Here is a 26,602-nt window from a genome sequence, read left to right as displayed (position 1 = left end):
TTGATATCCTAGGAAAGCTGGAAGGAAAAAAAACTCACGGGAAAAAAGAAATCGATGAAAGTGTAACTAGAAAACAATATCGGGAATTAGAGTGTTAAAGTGAAATTAGAGTGTCCAACCTAACCTTGTTAAAACTCATAGGCGGTTGTGAACCTCGAAGTTGCCTCGAAGGCCGGTAGATACCAGCCGATTGTGAGCAAATGCTCAGTCATTAATCGCCATTATAAATTATTAGAGCCTTATATACAATTGTTACTTCGAGCACTTGTAACTTCACGGTAAATTATGTAGTTTCCCCGCCCTCATTTTTTTTTGTTGAAAAACTGGCGTCCTTCCAAGAAAAAAGTGCAATGGAACCCGCTAGGGAGAAAAAACATCCCCATTTCCCCGTGACCGCAAGAAAACCATCAGTAACAGTACCTTTATGGGAAATCAGGTAATTCTCTCAGATCCCAGATACAAAGGAATTGACCCAAGCTTAATATAGAGAGCAAAATTCGAACACTTTTTTTTAAATGGCCCACTTTGGTGGTCATACATCAACATCACGCTGGCAGTAAGAAAACTCACACCACACATACTAAAAATATTTCAATCTGTCACGTAGAAGATGAAAAAATAACAAAAGAAACACACTAGAACAATGAAAAAACTTTACTAAACCATAAAAAATTCCCTAGAGGTGGTGTGTAGACATAATCGTATCATAGAATTTTATTGATCAACATATGGAGTGAGTCCTGTGAGGAAAATTTACCACCAACGCGACCTTTAACTTGTTCAAATGATACAGTTCGTTTAGTTCGGCCGGTGTTTTTTTTCCCATCAAAGTCTTTTTTGTTTCCTATAGGTGCTGTGGCAGTCAGTGTGTATTTGAGTTAATTTATGTATTTTAGGGTTAAAATGAGTGATGAACCTCCGGAAAGTTATGGGCAAGTATTTTGTAGTGGACGTCAGCCGTTTCATGAGGATCGGTGCCTTGTTTGCCAGGTCGAAAAGATTCACAACAATTCAGCATTCACACTAACGGAATATGGTCGCTTGTTGTATGCGAGAAAAGTTAAATCCTCTTGTCTTCCTGGTGAGAAGCCCTTTTCCTCCTATTCCCCTTACCTTCCTGAAGGGGAAACTATCCAGCCTTATTACAGTTTTCTGCCAGCGGAACCTGTGAGGATCCCTGAAAGTGAGTGAATTAGGTTATTTACTTGGTACGTTGAATGTTGACAATAGATTTCGATTCTTTAGCAGTCGAGAAATTAAACGAACCCAGAAACGATTTCAATGAGATCCACCATGGTTTTTCTAAGAAGAAGATGGGGAAGAAGTTCAGAGTTTCCTGGAGATGGCTCACTATCTACAAGAAAGTGGTGAAGCAGAAATTGAAGAAAACAACCAAAAAACGTTCGCTTATAGAACGTGTGGGAGGAAACGTCCACAAAAAGTTGATTGGTATGAAGAAATCTTTCAGGATGAAGTTTCAGCGTACGAAATAGGTGCTGTTCATCGTACGATATGCTGTTGAGATATTTCTGCTGTGAATATTCCAGTGTTCTTTTTGTTCTGGAATTAATTTAAATATGAGAAGTTATTTAGCGATGAATTATCTTGTTTTCATAGAATATAGAAGTTGTAAACTTTCATGGATATTCTAGGATTTTTCAATGTAAGTACAACAATTTGTGGGCAGATCTCTTGCCGTTATTGCATTTGTCTTTCGTTATTATGGAGTGTCTTTAATAAAGTTTAAAGCGAAGTATGAAATTTAAGAAAGTGGGAATCCGATTTTATTCCTTTTACCTCTTGGATCGTATTTTGTGTATATGTACGCTGTTGCAGAATAATCTTTAAGTTTTCTATGAGTTGGTAATTCAAAGTTGGTGGTCTCACTTCCCCAACCAACACCAACAGTAGTGAACTTTATGCACGTTGAATTTGTTTGATTTCTTGTACAATCTCCATAAACTTTCAAATGTTAGTCGTTTTTCTTTCCAGAAATGTCTGCTATATTTATGTGCTTTTTTGGCTCTTTTTTTGCTCTTTTTCACAAATCTATGTACTTTTGAGTAATGTTCTTCTATTCAGGACGACTAACATTCAACTGTTTGGTCCAAAACGCTTGACGTATGCGCTAACTTCATTCCCGAAATCCAGACACACAACGAATGATTTTGAGGTACGTAGGTTCACATTCTTCTTTAGCTAACACTGATTGACAATGTGCCAGTGTTTCTTCAAATTGCACTTGTTTCCCTTTCAAGGAAAAATTGGGTCTTTTATTTGACTTTCTTTATGTTTATTCCCCGAAAATAAGAGACATATGGCGCGATTGTCCGTAAAAAATAAGCAACCCGACATCCAGTATTTTGCCATTCTTTTAACCGTAGTAGTTTTGTGTCTTTATATAGCGAGAAAATTTATTTTATATTCTAATTTCTAAAAGACCTTCTAGAACATCCACTATTCTTATTTTCAATGTAATAAAGCTTATCAGGAGAAATTAAACATTTTCTCTATTCATTTGCGCTTTTAAATTCCCATCTAACTCAACTAAGGATTTTTTCTATAAAAATAATCGTCAAAAATCGACACAATCTTCACCAAGGGAATGTCCGCACCCACATTATTGTCATGACATCAACATTTTGATACTCGTTTACTTATTGAATCGTAAATAGATGGATGTCAAGGAAAGCTAGATAATCAGATAGTTAATTCGGTCTGTCCACGTTCCAATTTCCTTCGTTAACTCAATTCGCACTCAAAATTGATGGCACGGGGGGCCGAAGCCAATTACGCGTAGCTCTACCGCTGACTGGCAACATTTTCATACAATGTTTGATAATTTAATTACAATGTGAATAGGAGTAAGAATAATGAACTACGATCAAGCTTCACGTCGTATTTATGGGAAACACATCGATTTCTGGATGTGTCTACGATTAGAGCGATTCCTGTTCTCTGTATAGTATTCATTTTGAGAAAAAAAATAACAAAAGGAATGAGACGTTTTGAGTTACATAAACATTAAAATTGAATGCTTATGTACTATAGAAAGATTGAGAAATTACGCTCTCATTCCTCATAACTAGTATTGAGGCAAACAATGGGTCTCACTCAATGAAGTTCCTCCATCCATTCATTTTTATTCATCTGAAGTGGGTGTTTGAAGTTTGCGGTTCACTCCGGTATACATTTTTTTTGTGGATAAAATAGATAAAGAAAAGGATTATGCTGGGAAACTTTCGAATGAAAGAACCAAGGGAATTAAAATAAATATAACATGCAGTTATAGAATACATAATTTTTTTAATCTGATTTTGATTTCTACGTGAAATTATATAACTTCGTCTTATGTGACCCTTTTTGGTATTAATCTATATACTCAACTATTTTTATTAGAAAGTCCGATTTTGACAAAGTATTTTTTGGGAATAAAATTAAGCTCTCTATTATTATATGAAATATGTACTCAAACTATTTTTTCATTTCCACGGTATATACTGTGTAACTACAAGTAAGTTACTATGAAAACAATACGAGTTACTATGAGAACAATATAGAATAAACGATTTTTTAACATTTTACATTAAAACCACAGTCCCCTGCTATGTATATGAATGCTGAATATTCGAATAAACGATTCCATTCGAAAGAAAAATTGTTCGAAATTCGAACAGCTAACTACAAATTGAGTTCTTCCTTAGAGTATGAGTTGTATATTATCATTCTCCTCAAATCAGCACATTCTTTACATCTGACTCATTTTATTTTGGATTGAATGAATTTTTGGAATTTCTGGGATTTGGATGTTTCTTGGAATTGATCGGGTGTGTTATCATGGATTCTTTGCAAATCATTGAAAAAAAAATCTCATCTCTGATAAAGAATTCTTTATTCTCATAAAGCTTTTCAAAAACGGATAAATAGTTAAAGATAAATACTTCTCTTTTTTCCTGTTATTATTTTGATATTCCTAATGTTTTGTTTAATTGTTTACAAATCTAATTTAACCAGATGCAGACGTAATCACAATCATGTCTAAAGTCACGTTTTTTTCTTCATCCATGAGACAAGCTTTTGTACCGTGAGCTTGATAGAATTTTTGTTTTGTCGGGATCATGATCATGATTGCTCCGGATCTAGCAATTTATAGAGCAGATTACGTCAACTTTTGTTTATTGAATTAGCTAAAAGTGAAGTGAAGATCCTGAAGTGAAGGTGGCAGAACAGTGTTAGAATGGCTTCAATATACTCAATAAAATTGCTAAGCAAGATTTATTTGTACCTCGTAGTAACACTAGTACAATTTTTAAATGTAGAAGTAAACATCAACCTTGAAAAAGTTCAAGGATGTTTTATTTCTAGAGAGTAGCAAAGTAATCGTATGAGTAAATTTGTTAATTCTTAAATTTGCTTCTTTTCTGCTCCTGAACAAGTCTTTGAGTTTCTTGAGATTATGGTATTTGTAGTAATTTCGTAATTGTTGCTGACTTAGGGATGCACGGGAGCCTTGAAGATACTGTCATGAAGTTAAAGATTTAAAAAAAAATTAACAAAAATTAATTTAATTTTCTTTCAGATTTCTTGTTTGTCTTGATGAAATGAAAATTTTCCCTCAATTCGAGAGTAAGTTCTTTGATTGAATGTTGAAGGTGTTAATGTGATTCTGGAAAGGACAGGTAATTAGTTTCATCTGTCCGTAGGAATGTGTGGAGATTTGAAATGTGTTTACAACTCTCTGATAGCAACTGTCCTTATTCTCGTACGACCAAATGACCATTACACAGCTGTAATGTTTTGGAATAGTCCCCGTTGACGCTAATAACACTCACATCACTCGAATTTTCCTCAACCGACTACGTGGACCACCTCATGCCCCGCCTTCACATCTATTCCATATTTTCAGTCCACTACTGTGCTCCCGCCAATATTAGAATTTTTCCTTTTTTCAGGATGTGAATAATGCTCAAGGAAAAGCACCCATTAATATATTTCCATGGATTAAGTGCCTCTCAATTACGCGCTGCTCGTTTAATTACACTACTCTTGTTCTTCTTCATTATTTTCCGCTATTTTCTAGTGAATATTTTCGTAAGTTTTTTTTTTGTCTTATCAGCAAACCTCCGACTACCACTTTTTCCCATATCGACCACGTCAGCTGATTCATTTCTTTCTAGTCAAAGTTTTTTTTTCAGTTGAAGATTGACGAATGTTCGTGTATAGATTCTTCTGGAAGACTTCATGATTTTTGCTATAGGTCAATAGGTAACTCATCTGTTCGTGGTCGAAAGTTCTCCTGTGATCATTTGGAACATTTGAGACATTTAGGTGACGTTTTCAGTTTAGTCTAATTATTTTTCCTAACTATTTCATGCTGTTATCTGTTATGTCCATGGTTATCCCTCCCCCCCACAAAAAAAGAAAGACTTTTCTGAAGATGATTTTCCTCTTATTATACGTTAACATCAATTCTCCGAAAAGATCCAAGGATACTTTTCAATCTGAAAATGTCTTAGTAACATGGACTACGTTTTATTCGATGTCCTTATCTTGTCCGTTTCTTAAATGTATGGAAAATGTGTTTTGGCGGCTTTATTGCGTTTGTTGAGTATATTGGCCCGAAAAAAACCTTTCTATAGCATTCCTTTCTAACATTAACGCTAACAAAAACCTAATTAAATTTTTCTCCCCAATTTCTGAAGACGCTGCCGTAACGAGAAGACTCTCTAGTCGCTAGTGTTCCACACGCCAATATTGTCCCGCTGAGCAAACGTTGACAAATTCAATTAAATCATCGAAATCTCGCACATTTTCAGGATTACTAGACATTTTCTCATCCACAAATATTAGCGATGATTTGAATCCAGTATTTATCACAGCATTTTCACAATCACATTTTATGGAAGGTAAACGAATGGTACGTTTTTGTTTCTGACTCAATTTGTGAGGCTAAGTTTACCGAGCGTAAGTAAGTAGAGCCTTCCCATTATCCTTCATCTTTCGTCTGGCTCTTTAATTAAGCAGCTTCAGGAGCTTTTCGTTTAGGTTGCCAGCATTCGAGCATTTTATAAAACTGCAAACATTGTCGTTTATGACATTGGCTTATCAAAGAAAGGTGTTGTACGAGTAAAAAGATGGTGTCATGTGGAGTATCGTCGCTTTAATTTTGAGGATTATCCTAGTTATTTTCGACAACTACACACGTTTCGATGGAAACCAATTGTGATCGCAGTAAGTCTACCTTCCGTTCTAAATCGCTCAATATTCTTTTGTAAATTTGGGTCGCTAAAAACTCCAGTCTCCAGTGATTCGCCTTTATCCGTAACTCCATAAAGAGAATGGACCTTCGTAAAGTGAATTGCCCTTCAAGTTTCCCTCAATCACTTGAGATTCTTATTCCAGCGAAATCTTCTTAAACCTTAATAGGACCTTAGGGTAGGATCAAGCGGGGTGGAACTGAATAAGAAGTTGCGTTTGAAGTGCCACGGTGGGACCTTTACTCATCTCCAAAGTCCTACTAGTGAGGGTCCCGCATCTATCGTAACCGCATGCGAAATCCACCAATTTTCATGTCGTTTTGACACGTCTATAGTTTCTTTTTTGGGGATTTCTCTTTGGAAGTGTTCTATTTCTAACAACTTAAAAAAATCACTTTTGAAAGCACTAACTTTTCCCTTCATGTTTCTTGTTTTAAATTTTTAGAGTTGAAAGGTTCCTTAATTAATTTTAAAAATTAATCATGTTTTGTAAGGAATATAAATCCGCCACAGTAACAGTAACACAGTATCCGTGTGACAACAGATGCGTTGCGATTTATTTCGGACTTGGTGTACTGCGGCTTTTACACGTCCCTTCTCATCAATGTGACCTCCGGTGGAGGCTTTGATGCTAGCAGTACAGTACTCGATATCTCACTAGATTTATTGTATTACTGTATTTCACCAATTACGAAAGATCTGGTAGTTTGTTATGAATGGGTGGTTCAAACCAACCAAAACTAACAAATATGAAATGTACAAGTTGACAATTATAGAAAATATGGGATCTAATGCAAAGGATATATAACGTAGGAAAAACACAAATATATAATATGAATTGTACCAGTACACAAATAGAAATTATCTTTGTTAAACTATTTCACGATGTTGATGAACTGCATTTATTAATGAGGATATTTTCGGAGGTCACACAACAACGTGAAGATGTTTGGTTGTTTGTATGACTACATCTAAGACCAGTATACATTTCTAAGTAATATTATAGATTTCTATATTGGGAAAGTCATTTATTTTTTACATACATTTTTTTCTGTTTTTTATAGCTTTTTATTCTTGTTGCACTATGAAGATGCACTTATGCATAAGGACTCTGACGAGCTGCATAATTAAATGAGAGCCACAGATGCAATAGCCGGAGCCGGTGCTCCGACCCTATTCACTTCCGGACGCTTGGCGAAAGGACACTATTTATTTTTGGAAGGGACCCACATCACCATTGGATCGTCGGTGGGCGGAAGGAACCCTTAACTTTTAAACGGTTGGGAAAGAATCCTCATCACCTGAGTTGCACCCCATAAGCTGGACTCCCTTCACCTGAGGAGGGTCCGGCTCCTCCCTGTCGCACCTACGATGAGAACTTCCGGAAAGACTAGGATAAAAGGAATAGGATAAAGCTAGTAGAGAGAGACTTATTCGGCAATTCATGCATGCATTAACAGATGATTGGCATCCTACACCTTCCGATTAAGTATTCCCAAGTTATCCATGAGATATGAGACCATGTTGTGGTTTGTAATGATTCCGATGTTATTTTAGGAAGCCCTCAGAGATTTTGGAGTTATATGGTACATGGATACATCTGTTATCGTAAGAAAAGGTGATCTACGACATATTTATGCCTTGTTAAAATGCCGTCAGAAGCCTCGAATTAGGTAGATTTTCAGTTTTTTTTTTACTTTCCATCCTCATTCTATTGGATCCTTTTTGAAATGTACGAAAAATCGGTAGAGGGGCTAATTTTGTTAGCTGAACTGGTTAGTTTGGCGTGGAATTTTTTTTGCTAGTCTCATTTGAGATCTCTGGATGATATCCGTTCTTATGATGGGAATAAAAACATAAAAAGTTGACTATGACGAATCTCATACGTTATTATAGGTTCAGGTGTTTAAAATAAAAGTTCAAATACAAGCAGTATAACTATTGTATACTCATATGAACTACTTTTACATTTCTTGTCTAATTCGGAGATGTTTAGTTTCCCCGTTCCTTCCGTGGAAGAACGGGATACACGCGAAATTCAGCGGCGAATTACTCCTCCATGGGACACTATTCAGTGGACAGCTAACCTACAGGAATGTATGAAGGTAGCGAATTTTCTAATTTTTAAATTCTACACTATGTTGAATCCACGAACTTTGGAAATACTAGTTTTGAGATTGAATGAAGTAGTATTTAGGATAGAGGAACGATTTTGAGTAACAATACCAACAATACCTTTTTTGTTTAGTACAGGTAACACTAAGTAACCTGAAAAATTTGAAAACATTTATAATCTATTATTTTTTCTTATGTATTGAATTCTTCAAATATTCCTCTTCATCGGTTTGCCTTGACTTCAAGTATTCTCATTTGTTTTTTTTTTGAAGAAAATTTTATAATGAAATATTGATTAGGTAAGTAAGAAATATTGATTAGTACTGAATTCACGTTTCTGCAATTTTTCGTTCGATTTCATTACGGAATCAGGTTCTTTTTCGTTTGATTTGTAATATTCAGATGGACCACCTCATTTCCCCCTTTAGCCTTCAAAAATAGACCTTTAACAAACCACCACAAATAATTATTTATTTTTCAGTCCACTTATCTATTGCATAGCTTCACAGGCCATGGAATCTATGCAGCTACTGATCCATGCAAGTTTTGTTTGCCTTTCGATCCCTATGATTAAATACTGTTGTTTTTTTTTATTGCTCTTCTTAGACATATTTTATTATCGGTATTTCAGCGTTATATTCATATTTCCCCGTCTTCTTCGAAGAATTACGAAAGCCGAAAGCAAAAATGTATGAAGCTGGATTAGTACTTGCTATGAGAACTCGCGAAACTATGGAAAAAATTGTGAAATGGTGAGAATGTGTTTTTTTTAATGTAAACTATAATATATATATATATATATATATTATGCTGTATGCACGCAGAAATAGCGCAAGTCATTAGATGCACTGGAGAAAGTTTGTTTTTTTTTGTGATTTTATCGGGTAGTTTTCAAGCACATTGACTGCAGATGGGCGAACGGATGCGTCGCGTGCATCCACTTAAACATAAGTTTCTCTGACCAAACGTTGATATTCATTTTTAAGTGAGAAAGTAGGCAATCTACATTGGCGAAAAAAATGAGTGTGGTGCTGAACAATGTGGATTTATTGTGTTAGAATTAGTTTTCTCCAGTCCCTATTGTCACGTATCCATTGGAAATTTGTCTTAGCCTCCGTGTACGGGATGTTTTGTTAAGAGTTCTAGTTGTACGTAAAACACTCCTTAAATTACAGGAGTGTATTATGCGCATTGGAAGAAAATTGCATGGGAACACGAATAATTCCGAATACTTGTGAATTCACTAATGGTGATCGATATTCCTCTTTTGCTCATTGTCACAGGTTAGTCCGTTTTATGGTTTTTTTCTTTTGAAACTCCTTAGGATTAGTCTCAGGATGTTCACAGGACTATTTCACGTATAAACATTACCGGATGTTTACAGGTACGATCAATCAGTGGTGAATGTTTTGCTTGCCGACGCTTACTACTATGATCGACATTATTATACGAGTGAAATTACGGACTTTTTTCAAATTCAACGTTTTATTTCACGTTCTGTAAAAAATCGTGAACTAAGATGTATCTAGATACTTTTTGATGATTCTCTTACATTAATACTGGTGAAAATTTGATTGTATCTATCTATAGTTTGCAGATAAAGAAGGAATTAATACACGTTGTTTATAAAAATTTTATAATTATTGCTGACATGTCAATACAACAGGACTTATACACTGATGTTAACATTATATTTTGAAAGTGTCTCAAACTTCTCTAATGACTAGCTATCTAAATTCTCCGATTTAAGGATTGCTTCAAAAATCCATCCGGTAATCGTGGTTTTAATCCCTTAATGACTAAACGATTTCCTAATCCTTGAGCAAAATATGACTGGAGGCGGATAATTTTCGTATATTCTCTGATTAGTCCTTTTTTTGACTAGTTCTCACCATAATTTACAAGTATTTGGTGGATTCATTGGTGAACCTGGATGACATTCGAATGCTTTTGCGAATTCTGGTTGATTAGACAATACCACGTTCACCCTGTACATATCCGGAGGATGTACATCAGTGGCAAGCTTGTTCAGTAATGTAGCACGACGAGTACTTCCACACCAAATCTAGAACACAAAGAAAAATCCAATAAAATCTTTCGAGATTTCGTGTAAATTGGAAATTTTGACGCACAAAAGCGTAGTTCATGAAGAAATACTGCATTTGGGTGAAATCTTCTAATCCAGCAACGGTGAATGGATCATTGGAACGAGATGCGAGCCGAGCAGCTGCCTAAATTTATAAATTTCATAAATATCTCTCAAAAATTACAGTACAATTTAGCAAACCTTTATCGCTGCTCGCATTCCACCATTGTCAGCAATGTTTTCGCCTTCAGTTCGTCTACCGTCAATCTAATGCCGTTGTTATTGGTCAATTAGGATGATAAAGTTTTAGGCTTTTTAGTTTTCTTTTAAAGCGCATGTGGATTTAAAGTCACTGGACATGCTCACCCGTACGTTAAGGTCGCCCACAAAAATACTTCCGTATTGGTCATCGAAGCATTGTTTTTTCCATTCGAAATTTTTATACGTTTGATCGTCCCACCAATTATTTTTGTTCCCCACTTCATCGTATGATGCACCTTTAAAGTCGTTTTGTAGTGATTGAACTATGGAATTTTGTTATAAAACAATTCAGATGTGTGTAGTACCGCTGTCATCAAATCCATGCGTAATTTCATGCCCAGCAACCACACCAATAGCTCCATAGTTCATAATCCTGAAATTTGTACCGATATTTAACAATGAGCGACAACCTGGTTGTAATTTTACTAATCAGTCTAAAGGCGCTAACAATTATGTTGTACCGCGCTGCCGCAACGCATGCTCGACATGCGGCGCGGCAAGGTCGCAGATGCGCATGCGTAAATTGTTCCTATTGGAAATCACGGCTTTGGTGCCCATAGTATCGGTATAATAACGTTATTGAGTTGAGAAGGACCGAGTGAAGAATAAAACTTTCACGTTAACAGCTAAATCCTCTCCTCTTTCACGTTTTTTTTCATGTAGGAAACTCATATCCGGGAATATGAGCGCTACTACGCTAAAAATTGATTACACCGTCACTCGAAGACAAAATGAAATCAGAGGTCTATAGTAGATAGTAAAAAAAAACAGCTCTTCAACTACATTTTCGTGGCTTTTCACAAGCATTCTGTTTTACATTGGAGGAAAAATTCGAATTTCACAAGTATCTTCTCTTACATTGGAGGAAAATTATTAAAATTATAAGGAAAACTATGTTAGTAGTTTCTTACCTGGGCAGAGAAACATTGAAAAATGGTGATTGTAACATGCCAGCCATGATAGCTTAAAACAACAAAATTGATGAAATAAAATTTTCAAATTCGTTCGTGCGAGAATAGTTCCCCAAGAGATGTTTCCTGAGACGAAAAAAGTAGGAGCACGGAGTTTTAAGCTAAGTGATGAATGAGAAAAGCTGGACAAAAGAAATTGAGCAAAAGTATACGAAAATCGGTTGCACCGTCTTTGAAGAGGAAATGAAAAATAAAAAAGAGAGATATATTTCCACAGAGAAGTGCACAGATAACAACGCTTCGTTTTTTCTTGAGAAATATTCCAAAAATCTGCCCTCTATTGCCGTTATCCTCCTTGGTTATGAAATAATGCTGACGCTCATTCCTGGTACACCTTTCCGGGAAGTATTCCCGCACTTATATGTGTGCCCACATTTACCTACCAATATGATTTTGACTTCCGTCATAAAATGCGTTCACATCTACCACGGAGGTGTCGAATGTGTCACGAGTGTTCAACTTTTCCAACTTTAGAAACGCACGTTTCTGGAGCCATAGTTCCATGGTCATTACGATATCATAATAATTGTTTTCCGCATTAAAATTGAGCTGAATTGTTGAGTTTGTAATTTACAAAATATTCGCTTCATTTTGGATATTTTGAAGTGTGAACATACCTCGGCATATTTACTGTTTCTGATCGTTTCATTAAAAATCGTTCTGTCATAGGCGATAAAGTCACGAATAGCGTTTGCATGAAATTATTATTTAAGTTTTAGCTATCATATCAAAAATTGTGTCACCATTTAGGTTCCTAAGAGTTTTTCTTCTTAATTATTTACAAATATTATTTCATACGTACCTTTATTCTCGCTCGATTTTTTGTCTTCTCGTCCATCCATTCGTTTTCACTTAACATTTCCAGAAAAGCACTTCTGACGTCTTCGATTAGCTCTTTTACGTTGAAAACTGCAAAAAAGGTTAAACTAGGTCATTAAAAAGTATTCATTGTTTATATGGAAAAGAAATTAAAAACAAATACCGCTGTCAAAGTTGAAATGTTGCTCCAGGTACTGTTTTCCTGCTAAATCATGGAACATAGTCAATGTTAAAGCGACACACTCATCCGTTCGATCTCTGCCCTGCACTCCGTATACTTGCGCAGTGAACTCCTGAATATTTTAGAGATAATTTATGAGAAGAAAAAAATAGTTAATCCGAAAGAAATCCTAGTAGGTTTGATTTTCATGTGGAAACACTTAAGAAGAACCCCAAATCACCTCCATAAGCATTTGAAACTTCTCGCCAAGAAATTCACTGAAGTGAAAGATGACCTGCAAAACTGGGTATGTAGGATCTATGTCGTTATTTTTCTCCAAGTTCTTGGAATAAATCCAACTAACCTTCCAATCAAGGTAATCCGAAAGTGTTTGTGGATCTATGTTTAAAAGAAACTCTTCCAATCTTCGAATGGTGAGGATTTGTGACAATCGGACCTGCCTCTTTGCTAACCTATACTGAAGACGTCGTGGTATGAATGCGGAAATGTAGCGAATCCAGTCGACCTGTAGTAAAAATTGTTTTATATGTAAATATAAGGAATTGTTGAAAACGAATGGTTGGCTGCAGATAGTATGAAAACTTTCAGGAAAAAGAGAAAATTGTGTGATTATCATCGAAAATTTTTTGGATTGGAGTGATTCGCTCCAATCTGACTTTGGAAGAAATTCTAACGTCAAATGATTATCTCCAAGTTAGATTTTTCTGAACGTGACGTAGAGAAAAAAAATCACCTAACCTATTTTACTTGAGATTTTGTAGAACGTAGTGCCCTTGGTAAATTAATTATTGGAGCAGATCAAAGTTGAGATCATAAATTGAGGAGAACTATTTGAGTTCTGCACTAAGCCGCCCGTAGAGATGGCGCAAAAAAAAAACCGCGACCCTCTGGATGCATTTACTCATTGCCTTCATTACAACCACGTGTGGTTGTCATTTAGTTCTTGTAGTTCTTTTTTATTCCTGTATTTCTACTGGTCTTATATGGTGGGTGTTTTGTTTATTTGTTTGTGATTCCTCGTTTCCCCTGTATTGACGTTCCATATCAGCACTATGCAGCTGCTATTTGTTTTGTTTGTTTTTGTTGTTGCTTTATCGGAATCGCTGAGAAATTTGTCACTGGAAGGGAGTCGGAATTTTTTTCAATGATTAAACTATGGTTTCATAAGCAGCATACTAAACAAGACATGAAGTTTTCTTCACCTTGATCCCTTTGACTCCCGTTGTTGTTCGAACTGATAGAGCTGGCGCCAGTAATCGTTCAATTTATCTCCTTCGTCTGCTAGAGTCGCGCAATTCCTTGGAACAGAAAGAGCATCAAGTTTTTCTTTAAACGAATTTGTGAAGAAGTCTGACAGTAGAGTCGCCGGTCTTCCTATAGTGCGCTTAATATCCCGTGGAACCTAGTTGCTGACGGCTCTAGTCCAACGGTTGTCGTTGAAGCGCATCACATGTCCGCCCCACCTTATTTTGCTTTCCTTTGGAAATGCTGGTGCGTCTCTAATCTTGGATCGTTGACGTAGGACAGAACTTCAAAATCCGTCCCTCATTTGCGTAAAACGGGATACTCCTAGCATCATTCCTTTGATTGAACGTTCAATGACGCCCACCGCATTTCCTTCTTGGTTGGGAGTTGCCCAAGTTTCTGAAAGATAGACGGACGCAGAGAGTACTATAGTGCTGAAAAGGTGAGCACGGAGCCGGTTGTTCCTGGTCTTCTTCACTCCACCCCGATGCTCTTATACGCTCCCCAAGAAGCTCGCTTCCTCCAGCTCAGCTCGGGGTCACGTCGTTCTTCATATTCATCTTTCGGCTCAGTTAAATGTAGCTGGAGCATTCGGATATGTTAATTCCATTGAGCGTGACTGGTGCATCATCGAGGATCCATCCGTTGCGCACGAACACGAATTTTGCAGGTTCAGGAGATGACCGATCAGAACGATGTAATCAGCGAAACCAAGGCACTGTAAATGTCGGACGTCAGCTTTCACTGCCATGTTACCCCGTTCCAATCCTTGCGTCGCGTTCCCGAGAGTGGAACTGAATATTTTAGGTGAGATTGAAACACCCTGTCGGACCCCTCTCTTCACGTCGACTATGACATCATTGTTGAATGGAGAAATTTTTGTCGTGAAGTTGCTACAACTCACGGAGCATCTTTATGTATAGAGCAGGGACTCTTTTGTTGTCCAAGGTCTTCATGACCGCTTTATTCTCAGCTAAATCGAAGGCTTTCTTCAATTCGATAAAAATGACACATAGGAGCATGTTGTACTCTCGCGATACTTCTGTGAGTTTTGAAAACCTGTGTACGCGGTAAACTGTACCGAACACTTTTCGAGATCCTGCTTGCTCGCATGGCTCTCCTTTATCTGATGTTCTTTCTATGCTTTTAGGATTACTCTTGCTTATCTCTTTTTTTCTAGTTTTCCATGTCACTGTGGATCTCCTTTCTTAGACAACAGGACGGTTTTGTGGATTTTCCATTGCTTTGAAACTTGTATTCTGAGAGATAACGAGTGAAGAGCCTCGCCAGTGTAGTGAGGACTGATGGTAGGTTATTCAGATGTTCAGGCTTGATTCTGTCGGGACCGGGTGAAGTACGATTCTTCACCGACATGTTCTCGTGTCGGATCCCCAGGAGCAGGACCTCTGAAATGACATGTTCATCTTCCTTCAGGTGCTGAAGAGGTAAGTGATCGTGGCTGTTCCAGAAATTCAAGTAGAAGTCGTGAATGACTTTCTCCGTCCTCCTTCTCGCTGTAGTTGTTCCATGTAGGTTCCGGAGAGCAATCTTTTTGTTTTACGATTGGCAAAATTCCGACAGGCGTAGCGAATGTCCTTACTCCCCTCTACTGCTTCAGCCAATACATCTCCTCTTCCCTCTTCGAGGTCTTCTTTTATCGCATGTCTGCAACGCCTCGCGAGGTCGGACCTGAAATCGTAGTTGCGTCCAGCTCGTGCAGCTCCACGCTGGACTATTAGCTCTAGAGTTTCCGGAGACAAGAGTCTCTTGGTGGTTTTGAAACTCTTCGCTTTCCTCGTACAGTCGTGAAAATGTTTTACAAACCACTCATATTCTTCGTTATCCAGCCGACAAGCGAAGCGAAGAGCTACAAGTCGATGATGGTTCTTTGAGTTCGCTCTGTGAACTTAGCGACTTTCTCTCCACTCCGTGTGAAAGAAAATCTTCCTCAAAGAAGGCGATGCTTGGATCCCGTATAGAACTTTGGCACAACATCGATGAAAACGTTTAGTGACGACGATTTGGTCAATTTCAGAATGGTACCTTCCACGGAGTGTCCCATGTCTAGCGTAAAGAGGAAGGGATCTGAAATTACGACTTCCCATGTGTGGACTTAGTCGCGATGACAAACTCCGGAAGCCTCTCCTCTTGTTCGTTCCATTGTATGCCGTAAATCCCGATGTGAAGTTCCCCAGGCCTTCTTCTGGGCCAATCTTGGTGTTGAAGTTACCAACAATGAGCTTGTAGAAGGCATGGTCTATCCTGTAGAACTTCTCTATGTCCATATACGAAGTCTCGACTTCATCTTGTCCATGACTTGATGTTGGACCGTAAGCGACGATGATTGTCAAAGCAAGCGTTGGACCGGATCGTCCCATCCCAGACGTCCGATTTCAGGTTGTAAATAGTTCGAAAGAGTCGGAAGAATTCTTTGCAATACTCGTTTTGACGAGGACACACCACCAGCTCCACCAACTCCGCTATTGTCGAATGTTCCTAAGAACAGTTCTTCTCCAGTTTCGTATATGTGTTCATTGGATGAAGACGTCTCGTTTCGATAGTGTGAATGACACCTGCATGTTTTCTTGGCAACAAACGATTTTTGAACGAGAGATTTAAACATTTGGAAAGATGTTCACAACAAATGCGATCATTCGCTGTTTCTGAGGTATAGAGGAAACCTCGTTTAGGATTGATATTCATGTTTTGAAGAAAATAATAAACGTTTAGCACGCAGTGCGGCTTAAAATGATGTATTTCAATCCTTTAAAAAGCGTTTGAAGAAGACTAGGTGAAACATTACTGTTCTTACTATTTATATACAACATATAAGTGTTGTTGTTTGATTGTTAGGAAAAAATTAAATGATAGGAAATTCTATTCAAAAGTCTGCCCAAATTAGCCTTTCCCTTGATTGATTCTGTTATTCTCGTAACGTCTCCTAGGAGCACTTATGACCTCAAACATGTTCTCGGCTAGGATCGTCTTTCCATTTTTTTTTTTTGAATAGGTGGATTGAAAGCATTCATGATCTCACCGTGGTTAACAACACACCTGTTTGCTTAAGTACTCTTTGTTCTATTCACGTGAACACAATTTTTTGATTCATTTCTTTTTCTCCATGTAAAGTTTGAAAGATTCTTTTGTATAGTGACCCATGAGGAAATCACGTGGTGAGGAAGCACGTTGAAATGTAGATATTCTAAAGTATTTTTAGGTAAGTGGGTAAAAGCAAAAAGTAGTCCTCAAAAAATACCAACTAGCTAATTGAATTGTGTAGTTGATTGTTAAAACCATCTGATTTTTCACGTTAAAAAGACCAGTCGAACAATTTCCATCCTGTTCTCTGCTAGGATGACTTTTTAGAATCAAGTTATAGATAATCATACCGATCTTAGTGTTTCTTGGAGCTCTCCAATAGTGACAGCTATTGAATCGGTATTGAATTCCGTTTCTTCATTTATCTGCAACAGTAAAAATAGCAAAAGAGTACTGAGTGCTGCGAAAAAAAAAACAAAATTATGTCAATATAAATGGGGTTTCCTTCAAAAGTTCACAACTAAGAAACTTGTAGTTTTTTTTTGTCTACATCAAAACTAGATCCGTTATGGTACCACTATGGTACAATTTTCCGGGAATGAGGTGACTAATCAGAAAATTACCTACCAATAATTGGTCCCATTAACTTGTATATAATTATAGAACCTTGTCCTCGTTCCAAACTAAGCAAAAAAGTGTGGACCGAGAGAGTATACAGGGAACTATGGATAGGGTGAGAGAAATGATTTATGAGAGGGCATAGGTTTAACAAGATCAAATGTGGCAGAAATGTTTGAATGAATCAGAGAAAAGAAATTCAGGATATTTTCAGAACGAAATTCAGAACGAAAGTGAAGTATGTAACGAAATTTCGAACTTGAATCTTTCTCTTGTGACTATATGTAGAACATTCTTGTAATAAATATCCCTCAATGAACCAGTGCGAGCGTATCTATCCTCGTAGGAGACTTTTATAATGGATGCCGATATATTTCTAGTTTTTAAAGTCCCTTTAGTACTACGTGAATTTTGAAATGTTAATGATTATTATATCCGTTCCCTAGATACCTTAGCCACCGTTTGATCAACTCTGATCAATGATTCCACCCGTCTAGCGTGTTCCAGAATATTTCTGGATACGAATTCCATCATATGATCCTCTGCTGCGATGATTGCCAGCATTCTAAATAACACATCCCTCGAAGCTAAAAACTCTTGCGAATATGCAGGATCGAAATAAATTTGCGCTGATAACATGGACGCCACAGGGACTATCTGAAAATTTCTCATTGGGGAAAAAATAAAATACATCATAAATTAAAAAATGGTAAAATGATATAGATTAATCTAACTTGTAATGTATTTCTTGTAGAATTATGCTCATCAGCAGACACTGTGAGTTCATGAAACAGTCTTTCCGTCCTCATAACTAGTAGCCAATCAGTGATCGAATTTACTTGCCGAAGTTCTCTGCAAAAAAATTTTTTTTTAGTTTCATTAACACATTATTATTTTTTCACAAATATGAGTGCCATTTCTTGAAAAAAAAAATAATGGATTCCACCTCAGCTTAGCGAATAGCAATCGATATCCATCTGTGCTTTCTGAGTACGCATTGTGGACACATTTTTGATAAAAAGTTTTCATGAGGGCATCTACTCTTGATGATTTCTGAGCGGGAGCAGAAAATATTTCTGTAAAAAAAAATGTCATAAGGTGTCAAAGGTATCTATCGCTCGTTATGTTCATGAGTATGGGATGGATTATTGGAATATTGTGTGATTTTTCCCACATAATATCGCCCGAGATCAATGAACATATCTATTTTTGCTTTTAATTATGAATTTGTTGAAAGTCCTCATAGTTGCTTGATTTGAGGGATTTGAACTAGTTCAACTTTATTTCTTGAAAGAGAGGAAAGAAAAATCACAGAGATCCGGAGTTTCTTATTGGAATTTACAACACCAGAGTGAAATAGAAAACATTGTCCACAAATACTAGTGACTTGTTTTCCTTTCCCAGCGAATCTTTCATTTTACTGTGATATTTCACCGTTAAGTACTTGAATTTGATGCAGTATTCCTCGTATCCTCCTGACTCAATTGTAATCCTGACAAATGTACTTCTTGTAGACATTACTTTTACTTGATGACATTCTCCGAATCCTGCAAACATGTTGCACATGTTGTTTTGTTGAACAGATGTTTGTCTAAGAACTACTTACTGCCAATCTTCATTCGCTAAAATTGTTCTGAGCTAATGCCAAAAATGAGGTGATGAGGGTTTAGAGAGAGAGAGAAAAGAGCAATTTCCGTGTACTTGTTTTGTCGTGAGAAATTCAAGCGAAGGTTTTACGAAGCAAATTTTCGAGAAAAGTCTTTGGTCTCGTTGATTTTTTTTTTCTAAATTTAGTCTTAGCACCACTGCAAATGAAACTTTGCTCAAGAGAATACTTGAGACAGAGCTCGGCTCTACATGATTTGTTTCTAAAAAATATAAATAAAAAATTGTAGTGTAAATCAAAACCACAATGAAAAAAAAGTTTTTTTTTTTAATTTAAGAGCAGCACTTAGGACAGTTGAAAAGCGACAAAACCTTTCAGGAAGTTTTTTTTCCAGACCGGGACTATTGCCTGAGGGCGTTGATATGCATGACTTATGTGTTAGTCTTTGAAATTTATCAAAAATAAAGTATGTGGTTGGAAGAACTACGTATAATGAATTTTTTAGCCATATTATGTCACTATATTCTTTTTATTATTTATTATTATTTTATTTGTTTGTTTGTTAATTCATTCTTATTATTTTGAGACTCTCAAATATAGAATCGTGTATATTTGAATTAAAACATAGCGTTTTTCAGCGATTAGATTCGGTATAACTTGGTTTATTGGAAGAAAATAAAAGGTATTAAACTCAAGGATGAGAAACCTTGTCATTTGAACTTTGATCTCTCGTCATAAGGAAAAGAATAAAGAAAAGAAAACAGAAAATGTCCAGATGAAAGAATATATTCAGGTCAGTATTTCTTCAATAGGTCAATGTTTGTAACATTTTTCTTTCCAGGAAAAAGGTTAATATGGGATTCCCTTGATGCGAGAAAACGGTCTTTCCTCTTCTCAGAACAAACTGTTAAACTCTGCACTTTTGTTAGCGATTTAATGTTTATTTTATGTGAGAGGGCAAGCTAGTTAGCATGGATTCCTAGGAGGCATAAAACCTGGAAGAATATACTCGGAAAAATTGTCCTATTTCTATCTCATTTATCGAGCTGCACCAGGAAGGAAATATCGTTACCAAAGCGTTAAATGTGTCGGAATTATGGATGGATATGACATCACGAACAATATGAGTAAATGCAACTACTTGGTTTTGAGAGCCGAAAATTGAGGGCAAGATGGAGGAGAAAATTTCAAAAATGAGTCAAGATTTTAAAAAAGAGGAGAAAAGAGGACGGAACCAGTTTTTGGCTAGTGACTAAGTGCAGCTAGAGGGAAATTCCTGAGGGAGATGGTTGCAAAAATCTAAGTTGAAGTAATTGACGAAATTATTGTGGATCGCAGTGAATTTCAATTCGTTCCAGAAAACAAGAATAAAGCATAACGTACAGTGATCAAAAGGAACGAAAGATGTTTGGAGAGCAGTGAATAGTATTATATATCAAATAAAACTAATGAGCTGTAACAAGGAAAATTGGAAAGTAAATATGTCTCAACTTTTCGGTGCAGGACCACATATCCTTACGAAATCAGCAAGGCAATAAAGGCTCAATAAGTGGTCAGTTTCTTCGGTTGATATAACATCTGATTGGTGGAAATAGAAGAGTTAAGGGAAAAATACTTCAAGTTGACACTCACCTCTCATTTGTTTTGTAAGTTTATCTTTGAGAATTTCCGTTTGAGTAGTTTGATATTGATTTTGAGGAATGGGATGAGATTGAATCCAACCATTGCATACAAATGAATAAAAATCATCACATGGATCCACTGTACGATCAATTGAATTGACCAATTCCGGATATTCAACAATACGTATCTCTTGATCGAGTAGAGTTTCTGGATTAAGAACCACGTATTAGTAAAGATCACTACATGTTATTTTTGCAAGGATGCTCCGTATTTTTTGAAATCTTCTGAGGGCTACTCCTATTCTGCTTTCTAAAATTTGTTGCTATTTCGAAAATTGCGCCTAATTTTTCTCATTTCGTGGTCCAGTGAAATCGCTTCTACATTGTTTGAAACTTCGTATCAAATTGAAGTATAAAGCACAACTCAGAGGTGGTCGCCACTTGCGGGCTACTTCGGCGGCACATGTGGACTTATAAATGAGTGATATAGATCTAGGCAGAAAAAAGACAAACTGAAAAAAAACTGAAAAAGGTAGTTTTCAATTTTTTTTTCGCTTAAGGCACAAATCATTAAATAGTTAAGAAATGCTGAGTTAAATATTTCCAATATTTTCAATATTTCCGTTAGTGCAAAAGAGGAACCAGATATTTACAAACAAATAGAACTTTAAGTGACTTCGATCCAATATTTTACGACAACAGCTAAATTTCAATCGAAACATTTAGTCTGATTTTTTTCGTCGGTATGAAGTATTACCAATAACCAGGGTCTAAAGAGGTGCGAGTTTATTTTCCAAATTTTAAGAGGAGTGGAAATGTTCCAGAAGAAGTCTTTGCCGCGACAAAAAGCTGATCTTGGACTAGCCGCTTTATAAAAAAAAGAAAAATGTTTAATTGTGACATGCGTAAACGGAATGGTGTTGAACTTCTGCCCAACTTGACCCTACAATCTTGAGGATTTTTCTATAAAAATACGCTCGGATATGGATCGTAAAGAACAAGTAATTTAAACAACAGAATTTAAAGAACATTGTCATCTTTTACGATTAAAACACGATGTTATTTACCTGTTCGTTTAGCTCCGTTGTACCGAACTCCTTTCCCTTCCACTTTAACTCCATCGAATGAAAGGATACCATTATGTAGCTCAACATCCGATAAGGATATTGTCAAATTTTCAGCCCGTAGAGTAACGGCATTCAGAAAACTAGTCAAACTAATACTCTTACAATAATACTGTACAGTGATTAAAAGCAATAAAAAACAAATCGTGAATAAATTATCCATGTTGGAATGAAGTCATCCGAACGTATTTATAGAATGACTAGCTGTCTTGCATAAGTATGCAAGTTTCGTGTTGAACCACCACCTTCACCGTTACAGCATAATCAGAGGCGGATCCGAAATGAGAGAAGCCGATGACAGGAGGTTGGTGAAAGTCGAGTTATTTGAGGCCAGCAGGTGTTGGCCAGATGACTCATGCACCGGAATCCCGACCGATTATGATGTGCATGGACTATACTAGGTAGGGATCATCCTATATGCGCCTATTACTACTGCCGTTGTACCGGTTTTTTTGTTAAACGCTATCGTAGAAAACAGCTAGCTAAACAAATACAATGCGAACCGTAAAACTAGTACGCAATTAGTGCAGCTGAGGTGATGATGCCATAGTTGCAGTCTAGCGAAAAATCCACTGTGAAGATATGGTATTTTCCGGATTTCAAAAGGGTAATTCCAAAGAATTTAACATCAACTGATCTGAACCTTGCTCGTTTTACTTTAATACGCAATTTTATAGAGATGAAAAAAAGAAAAGAAGGAAGAAAAGGAAAAACATGGGAAACGTGGGAAAACTCGAAGCAACCATGGAGCGGACGCTGTCCACTGACGGAAAGACGTCAGAAAGAATGAGCGCACTACACAGCAACCGCGTTGAATGCTTATAAAAAGACGATGAAACGGGAATTTCAGAGCGACGAAGGAGAACATGTGGAATGCAAAACCAAAAAGAAGTTATCGTATGAAGAATGGGGAAAAAAATCCAGAAAGGAAAATTGACATGAGCCAAATCCAGACTTGCGGATGTTGTGGCAAAGAAACTATGACGAAAAACGGAAATCTTCAACATCATCGGGAACAGTGACAGCAAATTACAGTAGGTCGGAAAGGCACGACTCGAAAGAACGGATTCATTCCTTTAAACTCCGTTCCTAAAAAATCGTGTTGTGAATGATCAGGTTCTGTGATTCATTAATTTAGCAATCTTATTTTTGTACAATGCGACTGTCCATAAGCATTACGGTCCAAGTAGAGCAAAATCGGCTAGTTATTGAGCCAGCGAATTTAATATCCTCAAAAGCATTATAAGGAGTCCTTTTAAGAAAAACCTAGCAAAGCAAAAGTGGAAACATTGAAAAGCAAATATTACAGCTATTTTCATTTATTTCTAGACCTTTTCTTTTTCGCATTTACCCCTTTTTGAGAAAGAGTTTTAGATGAAACAAGCAAAATTAATTTTTATCCGGTCTCGTGACTGTTGATAGTCCCCTTTTCAGCTAGAGATTGCCTCGTTTAATTTCGCTTACATATAATATTAATTACATAAATATTATTATGCACATTACACATTAAAACTAATTAACTTTTCTTACTTTATCTTTATTGTTTTAGTGAGCTTAATTGAACGTGAACTATATAATGGTTCAAAAGTACTCTCTAGTGTCCTTAAAAAAATATTTGTCCTAGTGTTCTACAATTTAGTTAAAAACGCGAGAAAAAAATTGTAGAGCTGAAAAAAACGCTGCTTTTATAAACGTAGAGGAGCAGAATTTCGGTTTTTTTCTCCCATCTTCTTTCCTTCCGCACATATTGGGTAATTATGGATGGATTCCAACTTGGATTCCACTATTCGGCTACATGGGTGTATAGCCAAAAGCTCCAATGCAGCATAGGCAGAAATTGATGGACTTCGAATATTTCTAATAAAAAATAGAGTTAAAATAGTGTTGTTCACGTATATGACCATGACATTGGTCAAATCTTCTTAGCAGTCCAGAAAAATGCGTAGAAAAACTTTGTTTAGTCCTGTTTCTCCTACGATGCTATTTTTTACGGCTAATAGAAGTGAGCAATTCACGAAGCGTGGGAATTTGGGCAGTAGGGTACTGTGCTGCTGCCTATTCGAACCTAATCGTTGGATCCCTGTTCAACTCAATTTAATTGCTAGGAGTGGTTATAGACTATAAGTAATTCAATCTGAAAGGTCTTAGAGAAATAAGAGTGCAAAACTAGTTTCCTTTCTAATCAAATGAGAAAACCATTACGTTTACAAAATGGCAAAAGGCCGGAATCAAACTTGCTTATTTCCTGCGAACATTTGCCTTATACATCCCTGATTTTCGAGGAATGACTATAAAGTGAGTCACATAAAAGGCAAAATTTTCCATTGAAATACCTTCAAGAAACAATTTGATGTGAATCAGTGTTTACTAAAGGAGAATGTGAACCTACATATCTCAAAACTATTTGTTTAATCAAAATTTGGAAAAGGGTAGCAAAAGAATCAAGGATATTGGAGTAAAGATTTGAATAGTATCGACTTAAATAAAATAAAATAACTCAAGTGTACATAGATTTGTGGAAAAAAGAACAAAACAATCATGTAGATGCAATTTTTGGAAAAAAAAGGAAATTAAAAAAAAAGAATTGAGATTTCAACGGACAAGATGTTCACTGTGTATTGCTGACTGAGCACCATGCGAGACCATCCATTGTAATCTACGCTTATATAGAAAAATTGTGCTGAAATCAGTTCAACCAAAAATCAATTTGAACATTTGAAATTATTCTGCGTAGGCGTGTACATTGAAGGTGGGTATGATCACAGAAATAATTGAAGGAGGGTATGATCACAGGAATAAGAGGAAAAAATAGGATGTCCGTCTTCTTAGAGCTCATACCTCTCTTTTTCACTTTATTGATAAGGTTTCACATCACCGAAAGGATAAATACGATCACATAATTTAATAAATTAATAATAATAATAATAATAGTAATAATAATAATAATAGTAATAATAATAATAATAATAATAATAATAATAATAATAATAATAATAATAGAACGATAACAACAAGTACGATAAATACGATATGGCCGGCAAAAGAACTGGACACGCAATGTTGCTCTATTAATGAAAAATACTAGTATATGAGCGAATGTCTAATACCTTTGTTATTCCATGCAAACAAGATAACTTAGAACTAGATGGTACTTCACATTTAGTTAAGAACTAACTTCGAAACAAAAAATTAGATGCACAAAGTGTGGACAACAAGTTCGCAACAAAATCCCTTACGATGACCTGCACAAATCCTGAGAGAGGAATTTCTTTTTAAAAGACTTTTTCATACCAGACAGGTTTTTCTTCATCTTCTTCCCACGTTCCACAAGGAAACACTTTTTAACTTCTCTCTTCGCCTTCTGCTTTTATACTACTGTACCACCACTTACTGTAGAGAATGTGCCATTTCCAAAAACCTCTCGACTTGTTCACTATCTTCTTCTTCGGAATAACATGTGAGATCTTTTTGATAGTGTTCCTGGTTTATTCTGTTTCTTGATCCCTAAAAATCCAAGTGTTGTCATCTAACGTAACATGTCAATAGCCAGCTGGATCCACTCACCTTCAGGGATCATCGCAGGAAGTGGAAAATTGTAGTGAGCGGAAGTAGATTCCACCGACACCAATAATTGGTATAAGTGTGAGAGTAACCAGCCCTCCAGGATGATAAATGGTATGTTTGTGTACACGCATAGTGGAGCAGCGACAAAAAGATACAAAGTGATTTTGATCAGAAAATACTAGACGAACTATACGAGTTAGATCATCTGAACAAGGTAAAAGTCGCAGTGGTGGTAGATTTTCCTTGCAGGACTCCTAATGTTTGTCAACAAAATTGAAGGAGACTGCGCTATCGGCGCAATACTTAAATATATGGACATCACTATGATTCCAGTGTGCCTCTTTAGCGACTTTCCTAATATTATTCGTGATAATTTGAAATGATTTTAGATTGAATTTTTCTCATTGGTGGTGTGCTGTTTATGCGAGGCCACCAAAGTGGACCATTAAAAATATGCAAGCACTTCTCTCTCTGCATATTAAATTTGGATCAGTCCCTTCGCTTCTGGGATGGGTATGACATCGAGTCTGCCCTTAAAAATACGGCAACTGCAAGCTTTCTTGGGATCACGAGATATAAAGGAGATTTTTCTTCTTCATAGAGGAATCGTTTCACCTTCATTGTAGTCTCCTTTTCATGGGGCAATACAGGTTCTTTTTCAAAAAAAAAATTGCGTGGAGGAACTACAGTAATTCATTGTGTGATAGCAATTCTTTACGCAGTTCTAATAATTTGTGGTGGTAACCCTAACCAATTGATGGACATCCGCTCACAACCGGTTGAAAGTCCTAATAAAGTCAGGTTGAACCTCATCAACATTGTAACTCCTCCTATTGTTTTCTATACTCTCTTTCAGCCTTTTCTGTGTTTCTGTGAGTTTCGTTCCTTCATGCTTTCCTAAAATGTTCATTAAATCCCGAGAACGTCCAACAACTTGCTTTATTTGTGCGTTTAATACATATTCTCCTCACCTATAGTGCCCCATATTTACTGCTGATCACAATCCGGAACACTTCTTGTCCCCATTGGGATTATTTTCTTAGTAGTAAACCGCGTTTCATCCTACTTTCCAAACGTCTCCAGCAGAAGCTTAT

At 36.5% G+C, this 26,602-nt stretch overlaps 2 protein-coding genes across 5 annotated transcripts; one reads left to right on the top strand and one right to left on the bottom strand.

The window, feature by feature from the left end:
• Nucleotides 1–350: 350 nt before the first annotated feature.
• Nucleotides 351–9,901, top strand: RB195_025850 (uncharacterized protein; the record flags this gene model as incomplete). Of its 3 annotated transcripts, XM_064214167.1 has the most annotated exons (14): nt 351–436; nt 897–1,183; nt 1,246–1,449; nt 5,081–5,091; nt 5,196–5,328; nt 5,817–5,917; nt 6,046–6,231; nt 6,752–6,829; nt 7,815–7,930; nt 8,254–8,362; nt 8,854–8,911; nt 9,004–9,124; nt 9,548–9,655; nt 9,757–9,901. In XM_064214167.1, 14 exons carry the CDS (start codon nt 351–353, stop codon nt 9,899–9,901), a joined length of 1,743 nt encoding a protein of 580 aa, XP_064070047.1. The 3 variants fall into 3 exon arrangements, with proteins under 3 accessions (XP_064070047.1, XP_064070046.1, XP_064070048.1); XM_064214166.1 differs by lacking the exon at nt 6,752–6,829; XM_064214165.1 differs by lacking the exons at nt 351–436; nt 5,081–5,091; nt 6,752–6,829 and adding an exon at nt 2,083–2,173 and having other exon boundaries at nt 904–1,183; nt 1,246–1,441.
• A 359-nt stretch (nt 9,902–10,260) lies between these two features.
• On the bottom strand, nt 10,261–22,107 carry RB195_025849 (uncharacterized protein; the record flags this gene model as incomplete). Of its 2 annotated transcripts, XM_064214164.1 has the most annotated exons (18): nt 10,261–10,437; nt 10,505–10,603; nt 10,660–10,725; nt 10,825–10,955; nt 11,025–11,092; nt 11,631–11,682; nt 12,074–12,239; nt 12,308–12,350; nt 12,548–12,599; nt 12,673–12,802; nt 12,911–12,964; nt 13,034–13,195; nt 17,325–17,399; nt 18,043–18,249; nt 18,327–18,444; nt 18,539–18,668; nt 20,831–21,028; nt 21,888–22,107. In XM_064214164.1, the coding sequence occupies 18 exons, from the start codon at nt 22,105–22,107 to the stop codon at nt 10,261–10,263; spliced, it is 2,148 nt and encodes a 715-aa protein (XP_064070045.1). The 2 variants fall into 2 exon arrangements, with proteins under 2 accessions (XP_064070045.1, XP_064070044.1); XM_064214163.1 differs by lacking the exon at nt 12,308–12,350 and having other exon boundaries at nt 12,493–12,599.
• Nucleotides 22,108–26,602: the final 4,495 nt, after the last annotated feature.

This window comes from Necator americanus, chromosome X (assembly GCF_031761385.1).
Source record: "Necator americanus strain Aroian chromosome X, whole genome shotgun sequence".
NCBI lineage: Eukaryota > Metazoa > Nematoda > Chromadorea > Rhabditida > Ancylostomatidae > Necator > Necator americanus.
This window is presented reverse-complemented; position numbering and strand designations above follow the sequence as displayed.